Source organism: Lepidochelys kempii, chromosome 1 (genome assembly GCF_965140285.1).
Source record: "Lepidochelys kempii isolate rLepKem1 chromosome 1, rLepKem1.hap1, whole genome shotgun sequence".
In the NCBI taxonomy this organism is placed as follows: Eukaryota; Metazoa; Chordata; order Testudines; family Cheloniidae; genus Lepidochelys; species Lepidochelys kempii.
The window spans coordinates 270,873,954-270,893,787 of record NC_136380.1 but is presented as its reverse complement, the minus strand read 5'-3'; the positions used below and the strand labels follow the sequence as shown (position 1 = coordinate 270,893,787).

At 43.2% G+C, this 19,834-nt stretch overlaps 1 protein-coding gene across 1 annotated transcript in view; it reads left to right on the top strand.

The window, feature by feature from the left end:
* The window catches only part of MRPL42 (mitochondrial ribosomal protein L42), a 54,388-nt gene that overhangs the window by 22,244 nt on the left and 12,310 nt on the right, over positions 1–19,834 (top strand). The window contains exon 2 of the mRNA XM_073327546.2: positions 176–393. Coding sequence (XP_073183647.1) covers positions 176–393 — 218 coding nt within the window. The remainder of the gene's footprint in view (positions 1–175; positions 394–19,834) is intronic.

The following is a 19,834-nucleotide window of genomic DNA, read 5'->3' as shown; positions in this document are numbered from 1 at the left end:
CCCGGCGGGGCCTGTCCGTGGCTCCCCTGGTCAACGGAGCGGCCGAACCCGGCTCCCCGCGCTCTACCCAGCCCCGCTCACCGGAAACTCCGCGCTCTGCGCCCCGGCACAGGGGGATAGCGGCCTGAGGGGGCCGGGAAAGACGGGCCGAGTGGGGGAGGGGGGTGGTAGTTACCTTGATGATCCTGCGGGGCAGCCCGGCCATCTTGTCTTATCGGGATTCAGGCTCCGCTGGGTCTCGGCTCCGCTCGGCACTCACGCACAACCGGAAGGAACGCGTGCTCTATTTCCGCTGACGTCACTGCACTACCTACAGCCTTCTGGGAAATGTAGTCACGGCAACGGGGTGGAGCGAGAGGCCAATCTAGGTTCCGGGACCGCCGCCATAACCGGGTGAGTGGGGGCGTAACTGCTGTGAGGTCCGCGGACCTACCGCTGCCCCTCACAGAGCACTGCCCCTTCTCCCGCAGTGCCTAGCCCCGCTGCAGCTCCTGGATCCCCGCCATACCCTGCAGCCTCCAAACCCACCGGCCTAAAGCCCCCAGGCCCCCCTCACACGCCCCTTGTAGTCCCCAGCCCCCACTCCTTACGCGCCAGGCCCCATACACACCCCTCAGCACCCAGCTCCACCACACGCTCCCTCAGCCTCCTGACTGTCTGCCGTACACACCCGGCAGCCCCCAGACCCCCGTGCCAGGTAGCACTCAGATCCCAGACACATACGCACGGCAACACCCAGCAATACGTAACTACAGCCCCCCGCACACGCACACAGCTATACCTAGACACCAAGCCCCACCGATGCTGCCAACCAGCAACACGCAAGAAAAGACCTCCTGCCTCTCAGCTACAGGTTCCCCAACAGACCTAGTCAACCACAGGCTCACCCACGCAGTTATAGGTTCTTCCATACACGGGTGTTAAATTTACTGCAGTTTTCTCTGTTGTTCAAGGCCTTTCTTACCTTTCTTATCTCCATGTCATCCTAGTCTCACACTCATAGGGGAGTTATGGTCTCAAAAATAAATTTTAAAGCAAGATATAGTTCTGTGACACAAGATAAAAAGAAAAGGAGTAGTTGTGGCACCTTAGAGACTAAGAAATTTATTTGAGCATAAGCTTTTGTGAGCTACAGCTCACTTCATCAGATGCTGTAGCTCACGAAAGCTTATGCTGAAATAAATTGGTTAGTCTCTAAGGTGCCACAAGTACTCCTTTTCTTTTTGCGAATACAGACTAACACGGCTGCTATGCTGAAACCTGTCAAGATAAAAAGACTTTCCACAAATAATCTTTCAAATTACTCACACGTTCTTGTCAACTTGTAAACTTCTTGTAATGGGCCACTCTCTTACCACTTCAAAAGTTATTTTTCCTTTCTTGGTATCCTGTTGTTAATTGATTTATCTCGTTAGACTGACCTCACACTTGGTAAATCAACCCCCATCCTTTTATGTATTTATACCTGCTCCTGTATTTTCACTCCATGCATCTGATGAAGTGGGTTCTAGCCCACGAAAGCTTATGCCCAAATCAATTTGTTAGTCTCTAAGGTGCCACAAGGACTCCTCATTATTTTTGGTGATACAGACTAACACGGTTACCACTCTGAAACCTTCAACTGTGTGTTTATGCTTTCTACAGGTGAATTTATTATCAGGAACCTTTACCAAAAGAGCACATTATAAGTAGGCTTGAAAGGATTAGACTCTTATTGTTAAATGTTGATTTCCCTGTACACACAAACTGATTAAAAATATTTCCATCATTGATAATCAAAATTTACAGATAAGCAAAGTACAAAAAATGCTGCTTGAGAACTTATTAGAGTTTGATTTAAGGACATTTACTTTGTATATTTTGACATAAGGTTGACAGCTTGTATTTTAATGGTTATAAAGCTTTAACTTTTTGAATCTCAAGGTCTACTGTCATTAAATAATTTTCTGATTCCCCTATAGCTGCTTACAGCTGTGAAAATTTAAATAAATAAAAATTGAAAAAGAAATGTTTAAAACCTACAATTTTGTGCAACTGTGAAAATTTAAGTAGATAAAGAAAAAATTCTTAAAAATAAAAATTGATAATATCTGTCAGTTACATAAAAAATCAAGTTCTGACAAACATAATTTAAGGGAATATTGCAGAAAGCAAATTTTGTCCTCCTCCAAACAAGAAACAAAAACACAACATGCAACTTGTGCGTCCATAACTTGAATTCTGAATACTGTATCAAAATCTTGCAACTGTTTTTGAGCAAGCTGTGGGTCAGGGTTATTGACAGAAATGATTTGACTTCAAATTACAAATAAATTCAAGAAAATGCTAATCTTTTGCAGTCAACTCATGAAAAAGGATCAAAATTTGTTGAATAAGGTCCCAATCCAGTAAATGTTTATACACCTTCTTAACTTTATGCATGTGAGTAGCTCTGTTGACTTAATTGACTTCAATGACACTACTCCTACTTAAAGTTAGGCATGTATTTGCAGAATTGTTTGCCCTCTGTCATGTGCTGATGGAAGAGAGTCCAACCTGAATGCATTGCTGGGCCTGCGAAACAGCATGTTTAAGCATGAATGTATAACATATTGGTCTTGCCAATGTATATAGACCCAAATTGTTTATTAAAAAAAAAAAAAAGTCTAGGACTTTTTTTTTAACCTAGTTACAACAATTTGGTTTCCACCCAGTTAGTCAGGTATTAAGCAACCAAACTTAATGGGATCAGTTTCACAGGTTAGATGAGTGCTGTCACACAGTACACAAATGAAATCCTAATCCTTAGAGGAAGAGGCTATAACACACAGAGAAAAACCTTTCTGAACTAAACTATGTTTTTAACCGGGTGTTAGCATAGATTTGTCCTTGCATATAGGCAGGACCAAACTGTCAACCCAGTCCCTTATAAATAACTATATGTTTAGCATGGGTTCTTCTGTCTGGGGATACTCTACGATTTGCTAAGTGTTTTTTCAACAGGAGAAACATACTGTTTTATTCATCATAGTTTGAAATCTCCTTTTCAGTCTGATCCAGCAGCAGCTTGAAAGCAGCCAGCTACACCAACTGTGTGTCTTAACTGTCAGCAGCTGGACCCTGGCTGAAATGAAATCAAGATAATTTGAGACATATCTTGGTGCAAGTAATTATTACATCTAAGAGCTTTCATCTTGTGAATAGACATGGCAGTTTTAGAACCATACAGGTTTTTTAATTACTACTCATTTGAAAAATCCATATGGTACTAAAAGTGCCATCTCAAGAAACTTTTGGTTAATTGACTCAGGGAATTCTGAGACAAATAACCCCTATTTAGCACACATTTCCAACAGTCAAAATTAAATCTTCTCAAGCATGACAAACCTGCAGCAAATTGTAACAAAGAGTAAAATACAGTGGCATTCTCAAGAATTTTAGCATTTTGGAAAATGGTGGGAATGGGATAAATAAATTAGTTCAGACAATGAACTGTAGCGCCTGCATATTAATAATTACTTAACACGGTCCAGCATAAGGAAGGATTAGAGGATCTGATCACTTCAGAGGGATGGGATTACAGAAGGAGATATCTGACCACTTGAGGGGGATCGGATTGCACTTGTGGTTTATCAATGAGATGGAAGAGGAGGGTAGGGGGAGGGGATTACTGAAAAGATGAAGTTAGTATTCAAATCATCCAGAGACAGCCTTAGTAACTGAGAAGTAATTAGTTATTAAAACATATACCTTTATCTGTAATAATGATGTGCTATTCAATGGTAACTGGGAATCATTATTCTAATTTAATAGATCTATTAATTATGGACTATGAACAACATATCTATTTAACGTATTTTTAAGCATCTTCATTTTCAGTTTAAACTGATTTTTACCGAAAAAATCCCAGATTTTACAAAAAGTATTATCTGGGTTTTTTTTTTTCCAATTTTCACCCTACTTTTGTATCTTTCAAATATGTAAAAGATAACTTGTTTTGTTAGGAAAATACAATACATTTCATAAGATATACGTATTATGATAATACATTAGTCTGTATATGCAAAGCTGCATGTTGAAGTAAGGCTATGTATTGGTCTAGAAGATATATATATGCAAACAGGCACGAATTTACTGATGAGTCTCACACCGACCATGCACACATTTCAAGTCGTTAGCAGATAATGGTTTAAAGATCTAAACAAAAATGGGAAGAAAACAAAAATCCATATTGGAATACATTTCAGAACAGAAACAAATACTGTATTCAAACGATTTTAAAAAAACAAAAACGGGAGAAAAGGATGAAGTTGGGTGTATGCACTGCAAATGTAGCATCGAAGTTACAGGCTAATAGTTCTAAGTATACAATAGTAAATTGTTTATTCAAATGAAAAGTTTTACTTGGGGATTAGAGATAAGTTTAAGAAAACAATATATCAGTGGCATTTTGTTTTGAGTTCTGTTTTAGTTCTGCAGCAAACCACACTGAATTCCGTTCATCAAAGCATTAATCTACTGAATACTTTTCCCCCCTGTCCTTCCGTCCACCAAAATAAACCCCGATATTTACCCAGAACAATTATTATTAATAGTTTTGTACCGATTTTCACCTGTTTTTGTTGTAGTAATAAACACTGAGAAATTCCTGAGAAAAATTAAAATAAAAACCGAAAACAAAGGGCCGTAGGTATTTTTAGGGTGGTTATCACTGTGCTATCTAAACTCCATATGATAACTCTAGGTATCTTAAACCAACTCTAAATGAGTTTCATTCTTCCATCTATTCATATTCCAGAACATTTTTCTCAGTGTTCTTTTTAATCTTGTCTTTCCTCTTCCTCCTCTTTCTCTTACCCTCCGTCTTGAATAGTGGTCATAGCAGGGGCTGGTGTTACTGAAGAAGGGCCCGGGAAAAAAGATTGGTCTTGCATTTAGATTATAAACAAAGTAAGGTCTTCTAATAATGAGCTGCATAGCTTGCTGAGGAGACTCTATCCTCTGCCCTGACAGTCTTATCTCATGTCTATCTAGCAGCAGCATCCTTATTGGAGTATAGTTGTCTTGGTGTGTTGTTTCTGAGGTGCCACTAAAATTAAAGGTACTGTAGATTAGGATTTTGAATTCAAGAGAGCCAGTGGGGTGCATGATGTTTTGCTAGTTTTTGTCACTCACTTGGTGACCTGTTGTATGCTGGGCGAATTTCAGTTTTCTTGTGGCATTTACCTTCATACGCATGTAGAATGAGTTGTTGTAGACTGTTTATTCTGGATGTGACAAAAAGGCAGATCACAGAGGCAAAGTCTTCACTTAAAAGAAAAAGACAGTTTCCTGACTGCCTGAAGATGGAAAAGGTATTTCTCATTAATATTGCAATCTGTATGTACAGGAAAGGAGCCATCAACATTTTTTGGCTGCTTAATAAACTTTGTCTTCTGTGGTCAGACCTACAAAGACCTAGCCCCAAGACCTACAATGAGTTTCCCATGTGGACCACCCCTGGGCACAGGGGTCACCACTTATAATGGGATCATTGGACAAATCCAAAGCTCCATCTATCAATGGGTATCTTCCACAAGGGAGTATAGTAAGACTTGTGCTTCATTTATGGTCTTTTTAAATTCTACTAAGATGCATCTTAATGCACTTCTGCGTGGAATGGTTTGTTCATGCATCATGGGCTTTCAAAGTAGTTACTATCCAGGTACCAAATGAGTTAATTCCTTTCTGTCATATCATAACTTTGAAATGGCATGGCAAAGGAATTCTAGCAACCATATAGTTACGCAATGACACAAATGGTGCTTCTCTGGTTTGTGTGTCATTAAAAAGTGTGTTTGAAGGGAAAAAGGGCAAGAAAAAATAGATTTGAAAAAATGGATTTCCACACAGGCTATAATGTATGGGTTCCAAAACAACATTTTTTAAATGTTATCCAGGTAATAGGAGTTGCCTTCTTTCAGCTTGACACAAACGCACATTGTCCTTTAAAATTTCCTATCTTGTATTAAAAACATTTGATTGTGTGCATGGCTCAATATGCTTTTTCTCCCCCACACAATAGCGAGTTTTTAAATGGTAACAGGCTTGTAGAAGCCATGGGCACTGAGACAGCATTCTGAAAGCAGACTGTAGGGTCTCTATCTCCTCATTTCTTCTTATATGGCAATATTTTTCCCACAATGGCTTATCCAGTTTTAGTCCCCTTGAGAAAGAAGTCCTTCTTTCTAGAAGCAGTTCTTGTTGGTTTCTTACCTGTGCCATTATCCTTTCTTTAAATTCATACCAGCATTGTTTATTACTCCATTTCTTACTGGAAAGGGGGGCTTTCCCCTTAGCTATACCAAAAGATACATTATTTTAGCTTCTATGAAAATGATGCATAATAGATATATGTTCATTATTATTATTTAACATTTATATTGTGATAGCTCCTAAAGGCCATAGTGAGGTTGGGCCTTTGTGCAAGGTGCTGCACGACCATGTAATAAATGATAGTCCCTGCCCAAAAAAGCCTAGTTCTACCTAAGCTTTTACTTGAATAATTACATTCTGCTTACCCAAATTTCCCCTACATTTTTAACAGGGTATAGTATCCTCCAGGTCCTGTCTTACACTCCAATTCTGCAGGCTGTTCCATATGGGTGGAATTCTATTGACTTCAGTGGAGCTCTAGGTAGAAACCTCTTGCTGATGTAAATCCAATGAAGTCAGTGAAATTACACCAAGCATAAATTTGGCTCACCAGATACATCTCTGACACACCTCCTTCAGCAACTGATTATTGCCTATGCGCTGAGGTCATTTAAGAGCAATTTTACTGTATTCTGAGAGTCTTGAATGAGTGGTGCTATACAAGTCCAAAGTATTATTATTAATGAAATTATGCAACGTCATGTGGACAGCTGCTCCCTAGCATGACATAAGCTGTAATTTTTCATGGTCTGGTAATTATCCAGGATTATCCTTTTTGGCAGTAATTTAGACTGATATGTTAGTTTAACTAAAACTAGAAAACTGACTCTAAAGCTGATAAAGCTTTAGGAGAATGTTAGCATTGCTACCCCTAGGACATTTTACCACACCACGCAGCTACACATGACAGTTTTCACAATGGTGAACTAGTGTTTCACCCCATCGCTGTGACTGCACTCACTCTAAGAACAAGGCTAAGCATCATGTCATCCACCAACGTTCCATTCTGCACAGTTGCAGTCCCACTGCAGGTGCAAGCATAAATAATTAATTTCATTATGCAGTTCTCCCAGGGCAATCCTTCAGTGCGCCTGTTCACCCTTCAGTGTCAGCTCTGGCTCTGGTCAAGTTACTCACGCCCAGATCCTCTAAGATATTTAGGCACCTAGCCCTAGCTAATTTAAATGGGAATAGGTACCTAAATATCTGTGGCAGGTTTCAGAGTAGGAGCCGTGTTAGTCTGTATCCACAAAAAGAACAGGAGTGCTTGTGGCACCTTAGAGACTAACAAATTTATTTGAGCATAAGCTTTTGTGAGCTACAGCTCACGTCATCAGATGCATAGAATGGAACATATAGTAAGAAGATATCTATACATACAGAGAACATGAGAAGGTGGAAGTTGCCACACCAACTCTAAGAGGCTAATTAATTAAGATGAGCTATTATCACTACAAAAGTTTTTTTTCTCCTGCTGATAATAGCTCATCTTAATTAATTAGCCTCTAAATTAGCACTTCTAATTATGATTCTTTTTGTAATAATGTAGCACCTTTTCTTTTAAGGATCTCAGAGGACTTTCATACATTTTAATTAAGCTTCACAAACCCCCTGTAAGATAGGTAGCTATTGGACACATTTCACAGATGGGCAAACTGAAACACAGAGAAGAAGCTTCCCAAGGTCACATTGCAAGACAATGGGAGAGCTAGCACTAGAAGTCCTGACATTCAGGCCTCTCTACTAATTACCATGGAACACTTCCTGCTTGAGTATTGCTCTGCTGATAGGCTAATTCCTCAGAATGTTTCCTACTGATGTTCTCATCTGAATTTTTAGGAAAGTATAGATGTGTTTTTGATTTGGCAGAAAAGCCAGTCTAGAATAAAACTGACCACCATATGATTTTCCAAAGGCGTAGGCTCCCAGGGGCCGAGACTCACAGTCCCATATTATTACAAGTATATGCCTTTACATTGGCCCTCATCATTGAACAATTAGTGGGCAGCACAGTCTATCTCAGATTTAGTTAACAGAGAATGAGACTTTCCTCTTCACTATCCATGACCTGCTAAGGCAAATGAAGTAGTTGGTAGTTCTTCAAGTAGATGCAGACTTGTATTTCACTTAGGTGTGTGCGCGCCCAGCATGCCGGAGCCAGGGATTTTGCTTAGCAGTACCCATAGAGGGGCAGTACTCATGCCTTGTGGCTGTGGCCCATCTCCTGGCTATATGAGGTAGCGCCACCCCAAGCCTCCTCAGTTCCTTCTCACCACCCGGGGCTGGAGCCAGAGCTCTGTGTGGTTGTAGCCTCACAACCTCGCAAATAGACTTATCGCATATAGTTAGTGGTTGTTAGTAATTAGTGTTCGTTAGTTGTCTGCTTCTCTAGTGATGCCCTCACCAGGGTTTAAACGTTGTCCTTCAGGTGGAGAAGCAATCCCCACATGTGGTGTGCTTACTCTGTCTCGGCAAGGCTCACCTCAAGGAGTGTTGCATGATCTCTAGATTATTCAAGAAAAGAACTCAGGTGACTCATTTCGCCTCCAGCAGCACCTGCTCGAACAGGCCATGTGGCTTGAACTGGTACCGAGGCCCTCATGGGGTCAAAGATCAACCTTGGGCTTCGAGAGCTCTGCCGCTTCATGTTGGGGAGCAGGCATCTCTCCAAAGAAATGGAGGAGCCCCTAGTATCTTGCTGTCATAAATATAAAGGGAAGGGTAACCACCTTTCTGTATACAGTGCTATAAAATCCCTCCTGGCCAGAGGCAAAACCCTTTCACCTGTAAAGGGTTAAGAAGCTCAGATAACCTCGCTGGCACCTGACCAAAATGACCAATGAGTGGACAAGATACTTTCAAATCTGGGCGGGGGGGACAAAGGTTTTGTCTGTCTGTGTGATGCTTTTGCTGGGAACAGATCAGGAATGCAGCCTTACAACTCCTGTTAAGTTAGTAAGTAATCTAGCTAGAACATGCGTTAGATTTCCTTTTGTTTAATGGCTGGTAAAATAAGCTGTGCGGATGGAATGTATAGTCCTGTTTTTGTGTCTTTTTGTAACTTAAGGTTTTGAATCTGATTACCCTGTAAGGTATTTACCATCCTGATTTTACAGAGGTGATTCTTTTACCTTTGCTTTCATTAAAATTCTTCTTTTAAGAACCTGATTGATTTTTCATTGTTCTTAAGATGCAAGCGTTTGGGTCTGTGTTCACCTGTACAAATTGGTGAGGATTCTTATCAAGCCTTCCCCAGGAAAGGGGGTGTAGGGCTTGGGGGGGAATATTTTGGGGGAAGACTTCTCCAAGTGGGCTCTTTCCCTGTTCTTTGTTTAAAACGCTTGGTGGTGGCAGCATACGGTTCAAGGACAAGGCAAAGTTTGTCCCTTGGGGAAGTTTTTAACCTAAGCTGGTAAGAATAAGCTTAGGGGGTCTTTCATGCAGGTCCCCACATCTGTACCCTAGAGTTCAGAGTGGGGAAGGAATCTTGACACTTGTCCACTGCTCCTCTTGGGACAGAAAACTGCATTCCTGGTAGCGATTACATCCGCAAGGAGGGTGTGTGAGTTGCAGGCTCTGATGACAGGGCTTCCTTAGACACAGTTCTCCAAAGACAAGATAATTTTACGACTACACCCCAAATTTTTGTCTAAAGTGGGGTCTCAGTTTCATTTGAACCAGGAGTATATTTACCTGTTTTTCTCCCTAAGCTGCATTCATTTGTGGAGGAGCAGAGTCTACATATCTTGGACTGAACCATTTTGTGTTTCACCTTGCCTGTTCGTATCATATGCAGACCACATGAAGGGTCAAGTAGTCTCTTCACAGACCATCTCTCAGTGAATAACATCCTGTATCAAGACTGCATATGAAATAGCTTTGGCTGTGCCTCCTCAGCAGATAAGAATGCATCCAACAAGAGAGGAAGCAATGTCAATAGCATTCCTCAGTAACATATGCAAATTGAATATTTGCAAGGCTGCCCTGTGGTTTTCCATTCATATATTTACAGACCATTATGCCATTACTGCATCTTCCAGAGTGGATACAATCTTCGGAAAGGTGGTCCTGTGATCCTTATTTAGGTAGACTCCAAGCCCCACCTTCTGGGGGTATTACTTGGGAGTCACCTAAGAGGAATACACATTGCAGCTACACAAAAAAGAAGAAATGGTAACTTACTGTAACTGGTTCTTCGCGATATGATGCAGATTGTGTATTCCATGACCCACCCTCTGTCCCTTCTGCATCAGAGTCTCCTCTCGTGGGTGTTTGGTGCAAAGGAACTGAGGGGGGTCAGGGCAGCACCACCTCATATAGCCAGGGGAGGGGCCACAGCCACAAGGTGCAAGTGGCAGAACTCTACGGGTATTGCTAAGCGGAATCTCTGGCTCCAGCAGGCTGGGTGTGCACACCCCAAAGTGGAATACACATCTGCATCACATCCCAAAGAACCACAGTTCTAATAAGAAACCATTTCTTATTAACTGCATTTCCAGATGTACTTGGGAAGTGTGCAGTCATGCTTCTTAAGAGTCTTGAAGCAATTCCTGTCAGTCTCCCAGAAAGCTGTTATCTGGCAGAACCTGTTTCTAAGAATAGAATTTCGGAACATTATGTGTCTGAGGCGAAATGGAGTTAGTATACTGTAGCTTAAATAATTGTTTGCTGTTTTCAAGATATAGTCTTGAAATATACTGGGGCAATTTGGTTGACTTGGAAAACATTTTTTGCAGATACCGCCAATTGTGACCTTTTAGAATTTAGAGATAGGGGTTAGGTTACAGGATTTTCAACTTCAGTCCTAGCTCTAAAATGGACACATTTCAGGAAGGGAATTGCTCAGTAATCCAGTGGCTACTTCATTTAGAACTAATTAGATCAGAGGATGTAAAATTAGGGAATCTTAAAATCCAGTGGAAGGAGGCCTTGGGAATCACAGTTCCATAGCTATTGGCAAGTAGATTAGGTTTATACATGGGATAGTTGATTACATGTAGTCCGTGGTAAACTATTGCACAGAATGTTACTTCTGGGGAAATTCTGTGCCACTGCATGTGTGCAGAATTCATGTTCCCCCAAGATTTCTTTGCTTCCCCACAGAAAAATGATTGTCTGATGGGGAAGCAAAGGGAGGCCGTAAAAGTGGTCACGTGCCCCTCCCCAGAAGTATGGGTGCATTGTTTTGGGCACCTGGAGCACCTGGCAGAGAGGTAAATCACCGTGGGCGCTGAGAATGCCCCAGCCAGTGGCTCCTATCCTGCAGTGGGCTCAGTTGCTAGTCCCAGCTGAGCTAGGGACGGGCAGGCCAGGACTTGCTCTTCCCCCTGCAAGGAGTGACCTGGGCCGGGGCCAGGTCAGACCCACCCCAGAAACCTCCTCCGGCTGCAAGAAGCACCCACCCCCCTGCTTTCTGCCCCCATTACACCTCAGATGTGGGGGAAGCGTCCCTGTACAGGGAGCTGCTCCCCTGTCCACCCAAACCCCATGCATCCAGACCCCTGTGATGGGTTCACCCCAGGGTGCCACCTGGAACTGGGGTACCACTGAGCCCTCCTGGCCTACCAGCCTGGACTCCTTTTACACTCTACTGCTGTGACAGGCCCTCAGGCCCCCACCAGCACTCATATGGGTAGAGACACACCGAGCTGCAGCTATATACACACATGCTGAGATCAGCTCTGCGTGGGAAGGCTCAGTTAAGGCACCTCCCACTTCCTAAGGCACGCAGCCCCCTCTGGAGTGTAAACCCAAAATTATACCGTCTTGCGCTGCACAGGGAACTGTACAGCATAAGATCATACCATTTGCCACCTCCCTTAATGTGGAGAGAGATATGCAAGAGCTTTCTGCCCCAAGTTATAATTTCCACACACTGGTGTTACACAAAACAAAAACAAGTTTATTAACTATAAAAGATAGATTTTAAATGATTAGAAGAGATAGCAAACAGATCAAAGCAGATTCTCACCTAGCAAATAAACAAAACCGCAAACTGAGCTTAACACGCTAGATAGGTAGGATATGATTTAGCAAATTCTCAACTGAGTGATAAACAGGCTGGCAGATTCTTAAAGCACAAGCTGCCTCGGCTTTTCAGCTTGGGTTTCCCAGGTTTTCATACACAGGCTAGAAATCCCTCTAGCCTGGGACCATCACTTCCCACAGTTCCGTCTTTGTTCCTCGGATGTTTCCAGGTGTGTTGTTGTAGGGGGAGTGAGGTACCATCATGATGTCATTGTCCCCCTTTTATATCTTCTTCCCACTTGCTGGAAAGCTCTTTTGCTGTGACCTGGGCCAAACAGTTGCCATTGTGTAGGGCTAGCTCTGACAGGTTTCTGTTGTACACAGTTCCTGGGGTAATCCTTGTGCTTGTGTGAATTTCCTCAATAACATTAACATTGTTTGGCCTTTATACTGTTGTACCTGAAAGGCTGCTTGTGGGTGTTTTCAACCTCACAACATTTTTCAGTAACACATACATAGCCTAACTTCACATATGACGATAACACATACAATCCAGTGAGATATTAATATCTAGCAGATCAAGACTTTTAGAATGATACCACACAAGGCATACTTTGTACAAAACATATCCTAATTACGTGATGGTGGTGAATATTGGGGTATGAGGGTGTCACCCCACCCATACCCAGACTCCCCACCAAGCTTCACCCCCCCACACACACACCGAGAACCTTCCATGGAACCCACCACTCCTGAAAACCCCACCCCACTGAACCTCACCCTCTGCATCTGGACCCTCCCCAGATCCTCCCCAATCAAACCCACCCTGCCAAGCCTCACCTCTTGCATATGGAGCCCCCCTGCACACGGACCCCCCAGTGAGTCTCTTCCCCACCCCCCAGCAACTGGACCCCATGACTGCATCCAGACTACGCCCTATATTTGGAGCCCCAACACCTCTGCATCTGAACAACCCCGACAAACCCCCTGCACCTGGACCCCCAACCCACTGAGCCCCAAGCAGCTGCACCTGGACCCCCACCTCACCAAGCCCAACTCCCCCACTGTGCCCCCCACACCCAGACCCCTCCTGCTGAGCCCCTACCACTATCACCTGGAGCCCCCTGCAGAGTCCCATTGCCCCTGCACCCAAAACACACCCCCCATGAGCCCCTTTGCATCCAGATCCCGCTGCACCACCCATTGAGCCACTTGCACCCAGTTTGCCCCACACAGAAACTGCTCATGAGTCTCACCCCACATAAAGCCACTCCACATGTGGATCCATGCTGCTCTGTATTTAAATTAGAGAAGACAGGTTGAAGAAGTAAACTTTGGACTGGAAGGTGGTGAGGTTTGTGATGGTCTTTAATTTCTGGGAGAGCTTGCTCCACAGTCTTGTCCCAAGAAAGATCTGTCTCCTGGACAGTTGAATTTTACCTTTATTGTACAAAGCTCCATTGGGCCTGAGGAGCAGAGTTGTCAACTGTAGTCTTCATTCCAAAGCATTAGGTGATCTTGTAGATGTCCTAGGCCCAGGCTAGGGAGTATCTGGAGGATAAGACTGAGGTCTTGAACTTGACTGGAAATTCTATAGAAAGCCAGTGTAGAGAGCAGAGGATAGGTCTGATGTGCTTCCAGCACATGCTACAGCATTCTGTACTAGCTGAGGTTTCTTAACTGCTGATGGTTTCATGTCAAGGTGTATTGCTTGGCTGTAGTTCAGATAGGAGGTGACATAGGCTTGTATAACCAAAGCAGATCATTGTCTGCCAGGATGCGACAGTCTTCTAGCCAACTAGAGATACTAAAAGCTTTACTCATGGATGCTGTTGTATGTGAGAGGTTAGAATTGGCAAGAATCTAGGAGCATTCCTAAGCTACGGACTGAACTGATCAAGTGATGTGTGTGCTTTGTCATCCCACTTGGAGGACCGTCCTGTAGCCAAACAGATCTGTTTGCCTAAGTTTCCCCTTTAAGACACTCCACAACATTCTTTTTTGACTCAGAAATACCCTGCTGGCAGCCAGTTTATTACAAAAACATAGTACAAACAGTCCATAACAAAAGTCCCCCACATAGTCCATTTCTCACCTCCCTGCATGTACTCCTTAAAATCTCAAGACATCTAGTCCTTCAGCACCCCTCATACCACACTCCATCACACCTGGGCTCTTTGTCAGTCCTTTTCTGTCCCTCTGCTAGGACTGCCACCCAGTTGGAGTGCAACCCTGGTCTTCCCAGCAGGAACCTCCACCGCCTCTCTACTAGGAGATTATCCTCATCAGGAGAGCATCCCTCACTCCCTGGCCCGCAGCCTTCTCCGGCTCAGAAGTCAGCAGGCTAATCTTTCTGCTGCTCTCCTGCCTTCAGCCTCCTCCATCCTGGCTTGAGGAGGTCAGTCAGCAAGCCTCTCTTTCTGCTTTCCTGCCTTCAGCCTTCCTCAGGGACCTTCTACAGACTTCTGATCTTTAATAGCTCTCCCCTTCTCCTTTTCCTGACTGACCCTCCAGGAAGCTCCCATTTATGTGGCCCATGTGCCTCTCTTGACCCAGTTAGAAAGCAGCTGATACAGGTGCACTGGTTTCTTCCTTGTTAAAGGGCCCGTGCCACCCTGTGATATGCCTTAAATGAAACAAAGCAGCACTGTGGTTGCAAGTTCTTCAAAGTGCTTTCTTCTGCCCAACAGCATAACCTCTGTCTTGCTTGGGTTTGGCTTCAACCAGCTGTTCATCTATAACTATCTCTACTTTACACACTACTGGTAGCTGCATGTAGTGTACTTGTAACTACATGCTGCAGAGAAAAGCAACCTGCCTTTATACCATGGTATGTAGCTACATGCTACAGTGTAAGGCTCTGTCAGGGGTGAAGTAGAAAGGAAAGGCTTTAGGAGCTCTCTGCTGCCAGAGCCTTTCACTGCCGTGAGAAAAGGCCCTGGCAGGGTGTAGCCTTTTCCCACAGCCGGACTACTTCCCTAAAGTAGGGGAAGGGTTCCAGCAGCAAGAAGCTATCAGAGCCTTTCCCCACTGCCGGAGTCTTTCCCTGCGGCAAGGAAAGGCTCCGGCAGCAGGACACTTCACTGCTAAAAATAACAGCGTAAATACCCACAACCCATACTTTACCCTACTTGCCTAAACCATGCTTCATCATCTACACTCCTATTTATACCATGCTAGCGGGCTATACAGGTATATACTCTACATGCTGGCAAAAGGAGAATGCAGTCTACATTGCTCCTACTGGAACTCTGCATCACTATATAATGCAGAATTTGCACAGAACTAATAGGCCCTGCAGAATTTTATTTTTTCATGCAGAATTTGTGATTTCCACCAGAATGTTTCCTTTGTCCAGTTTTTCCAGCTGGGACGCCGCTGTCAGCCCCAGGTAGCTGGGGCTGACAGCCTGAGCTGCAACCACCTGGAGCTGAAAGCCTAAGTCCCAGCTGTGCGAGATTATACTGTGTTGTTTTGACAAAATATGCAGAATTTTAAAATATTGTGCAGAATTTTTAATTTTTTGGCACAGAATTTCTCCAGGAGTAGTAGATGTACCCTATGAGCTGATCTACTCCAATCACTGGGCTATCTTGGTGGTAGTGGTATGTGATGAAGGATAGATAGACCTGTGTCTGATCTGCATATTGCTAGCAAATGAGTGCATAACTAGGTCTGGACAACATTTTTTGACAAACTTTTTTGGTGAAAAATACAGATTGTGTGACACTGAAATATTTTGCAAATTTGTGCCAGTTTTGCTGAATTGTTTGAGTTGGAATAAAACCTTTTTTTAAATCTAAATGTCTTGTTTTGCTGTTTTCAAAATGAAATGAACAGATTTTTCAATTCAAAATGACTTTTCATTTACAAATCTCCTTCAATTTTATTTTTAAGCATTTAAACATATATAAAAAATGCTTGAAACCAAAATGAAATGTTTCAGGTCAAAATGTTTAGCTTAATCCACAATTTAAAAAGATGTTCATTTTCAATATGACCCAGAACAAAGGTTTTATTGATTGATTGATTACAGCATTGCCAGCAAAACAACAACTTTGTTATTTGGCCAGCTCTGTCTAATAAAACATCTTACCAGGTCACCTAGAGGCAGCATGTTAAAGTTGAATAAGACTTAAGAGAGAATTGAACCTTCACAAGTGACAGAGTCTAGTGGTGGAAGTGCAGTTTCCCATCACTGCTTTTTGGCTGAGTCCTTCTAGGAAGGACTTAAACCATTTTAGAGCATCACTGCAGCATCTCATGATCAGCAGTATCAAAAGCTGCAGAGGTCCAGGAGGATGAGAATGGATATCTGCCTTTGACAAGAGGAGATCATCAAGGGCAAAAATAAAAAGAGGACTTGTGGCACCTTAGAGACTAACCAATTTATTAGAGCATAAGCTTTCGTGAGCTACAGCTCACTTCCTCAGATGCATATCGTGGAAACTGCAGCAGGCTTTATATATACACAGAGAATATGAAACAATACCTATTCCCACCCCACTGTCCTGCTGGTAATAGCTTATCTAAAGTGATTTCCAGCACAAATCCAGGTTTTCTCACCCTCCACCCCCCCCACACAAATTCACTCTCCTGCTGGTGATAGCCCATCCAAAGTGACAACTCTTTACACAATGTGCATGACAATCAAGCTGGGCTATTTCCTGCACAAATCCAGGTTCTCACATCCCCCCCACCCCCATACACACACAAACTCACTCTCCTGCTGGTAATAGCTCATCCAAACTGACCACTCTTCAAGTTAAAATCCAAGTTAAACCAGAACATCTGGGGGGGGGGGGGTAGGAAAAAACAAGAGGAAACAGGCTACCTTGCATAATGACTTAGCCACTCCAAGTCTCTACTGAGAGATCACTGACTAGTGAGTTCTAGTTAAAATCCTACATGTAGCCTTGCAAATTTAGCAGGGCAACTAATTATTCTGCAGCAATAGACATAATTGCAGAATGAGGTAAATTTTGCTGAAGGGGGTGAGGCTTCCAAAGATGACTGCACTGAAAAAAGATGACACCTAGGATCAAAGGTAAACAAGATCAAATGGTGTGAAGATGTCTCTCAGGCCCTAGAGCAGTGGTTCTCAACCTATTTGTCATTGTGGGCCGCATATTCCCTGCTGGCCGGCTCAGACCCCTGCGTACACCAGGCTAGTCAGGTGTCCCAGACCGCTGACCGTGCTAGCCGGCCACCCCAGGCGACCGGACAGCCAGAAACCCAGACCCCAGTGTGTGAGCCTGGTGGCCTTTAGCACACAGCTGGGATGCAGCTCTGTGCTAACTGGGCTGCAGGTTGAGAACTGCTGTCCTACAGACTTTTAATAGGAGAAAATCTGAGTATTTCCAAAATGGGAAACGACCCCACTGAAGGAGTTAAGAACTGGCTGAAGTGACCTCGAAGGACAGGGATGTTCCAATGGCATGCCAGTAATGTATGAGACTGATCTGTCTCCTTCATTTTCGTAGTTTTATCATTGTTACTGGGACTATAAAGACACACTTGAATTGTGCTGGGACTCAAATGCCAAATCAATACTGCATCTCCACAGCAACTGAATCGCTACACACTTCAAGCATCTGAAATGTAACTAATTCAATTTTATAAGTCAACAGAGAAATAAAAATGCCTTCATTCCCCCTCCTGAGCAGTTACAATGGAACTGGCTCTTGCTCCAGAAGCCACTCCAGTCTGAAAGATCCTGTACCATTACTACAAAATAAGGTTACAAATATTCTCCCAGTACAGCAAGCTGATAAACTGAACCTCTCAACTACTATGCAATTTAATGCAGAAAGCTGCTGCCAACCCACAAGTTTATGAAATCAGTAATAATTATCAATTAGAAACGTACCATCAAATTATTGTATCAATATACTTTATTTTCTAGCTATCACTGAATTATTACTAAATGCTTAGGAAGAAAATTCCCCATGTACATGTTAATATGTCATTATACATTGTAAAAAGAAAAGGTGTACTTGTGGCACCTTAGAGACTAACAAATTTATTTGAGCATAAGCTTTGGTGAGCTACAGCTCACTTCAACGGATGCATTCAGTGGAAAATACAGTGGGGAGATTTATATACACAGAGAACATGAAACAATGGGTGTTATCATACACACTGTAAGGAGAGTGATCACTTAAGATGAGCTAATACCAGCAGGAGAGTGGGGGGCAAGAGGGGGGAAGAAAACCTTTTGTAGTGATAATCAAGGTGGGCCATTTCCAGCAGTTGACAAGAACGTCTGAGGAACAGTGGCTGGGAGGGGGGGAAATAAACATGGGGAAATAGTTTTACTTTGTGTAATGACCCATCCACTCCCAGTCTCTATTCAAGCCTAAGTTAATTGTATCCAGTTTGCAAATTAATGCCAGTTCAGCAGTCTCTCGTTGGAATCTATTTTTGAAGTCTTTTTGTTGTAATATTGCGACTTTTAGGTCTGTAATCGAGTGACCAGAAAGACTGAAGTATTCTCCGACTGGTTTATGAATGTTATAATTCTTGACATCTGATTTGTGTCCATTTATTCTTTTACGTAGAGACTGTCCAGTTTGGCCAATGTACATGGCAGAGGGGCATTGTTGGCACATGATGGCATATATCACATTGGTAGATGTGCAGGTGAACGAGCCTCTGATAGTGTGACTGATGTGATTAGCCCTATGATGGTGTCCCCTGAACAGATATGTGGGCACAGTTGGCAACGGGCTTTGTTACAAGGATAGGTTCCTGGGTTAGTGGTTCTGTTGTTTGGTATGTGGTTGCTGGTGAGTATTTGCTTCAGGTTGGGGGGTTGTCTGTAAGCGAGGACTGGTCTGTCTCCCAAGATCTGTGAGAGTAATGGGTCGTCCTTCAGGATAGGTTGTAGATCCTTGATGATGCGTTGGAGAGGTTTTAGTTGGGGGCTAAAGTTTGAGCATAAGCTTTCGTGAGCTACAGTTCACTTCATCGGATGCATGCTCAAATAAATTGGTTAGTCTCTAAGGTGCCACTAGTACTCCTTTTCTTTTTGCGAATACAGACTAACACGGCTGCTACCCTGAAACCTCTCCTTACAGTGTGTATGATAACACCCATTGTTTCATGTTCTCTGTGTATATAAATCTCCCCACGGTATTTTCCACTGAATGCATCCGATGAAGTGAGCTTTTACTGAAACATCTCAATTTAGCAACTTGCCTAGATGGACCACTTGTCTGATCTCCTCTGTGGAAATTCCTGTTTCCATCTAATAAAGTATCTGTTAAATACTAGTCCAAATATAGGGACCATTAGGAGAGAAACAAAAGCCAGTAAACAATCTAACCATGAAGCATTTAAGGAGCCAAAAATTAAACAAGCCATTGCCTGTAAACTGCCTAGAATTAATGCTGGGTATTTATCAGTGACCTATGAAGATAACCTGGGCCCAATCCTGCAACCCTTATTTCAGGCAAGACTCCCACTGAAGATTAATGGAAGCATTACCTAAATAAAGACTGAAGAGAACAACTTTTGAGGTAACATTACAGAGATGACCTTGCACTTCAGCTAAAGGTCATGCGGCTGGGCACACTGAGCCCAACACCACTAGGACTGGGGGGATACTAGGGCCTGGCACCCCGGCTGGTGGCAGGCAGGGCGGGGGTGGGCCTGGTACCCTTGGTTGCTGGCAGGAGGGAGAGAGACGTGG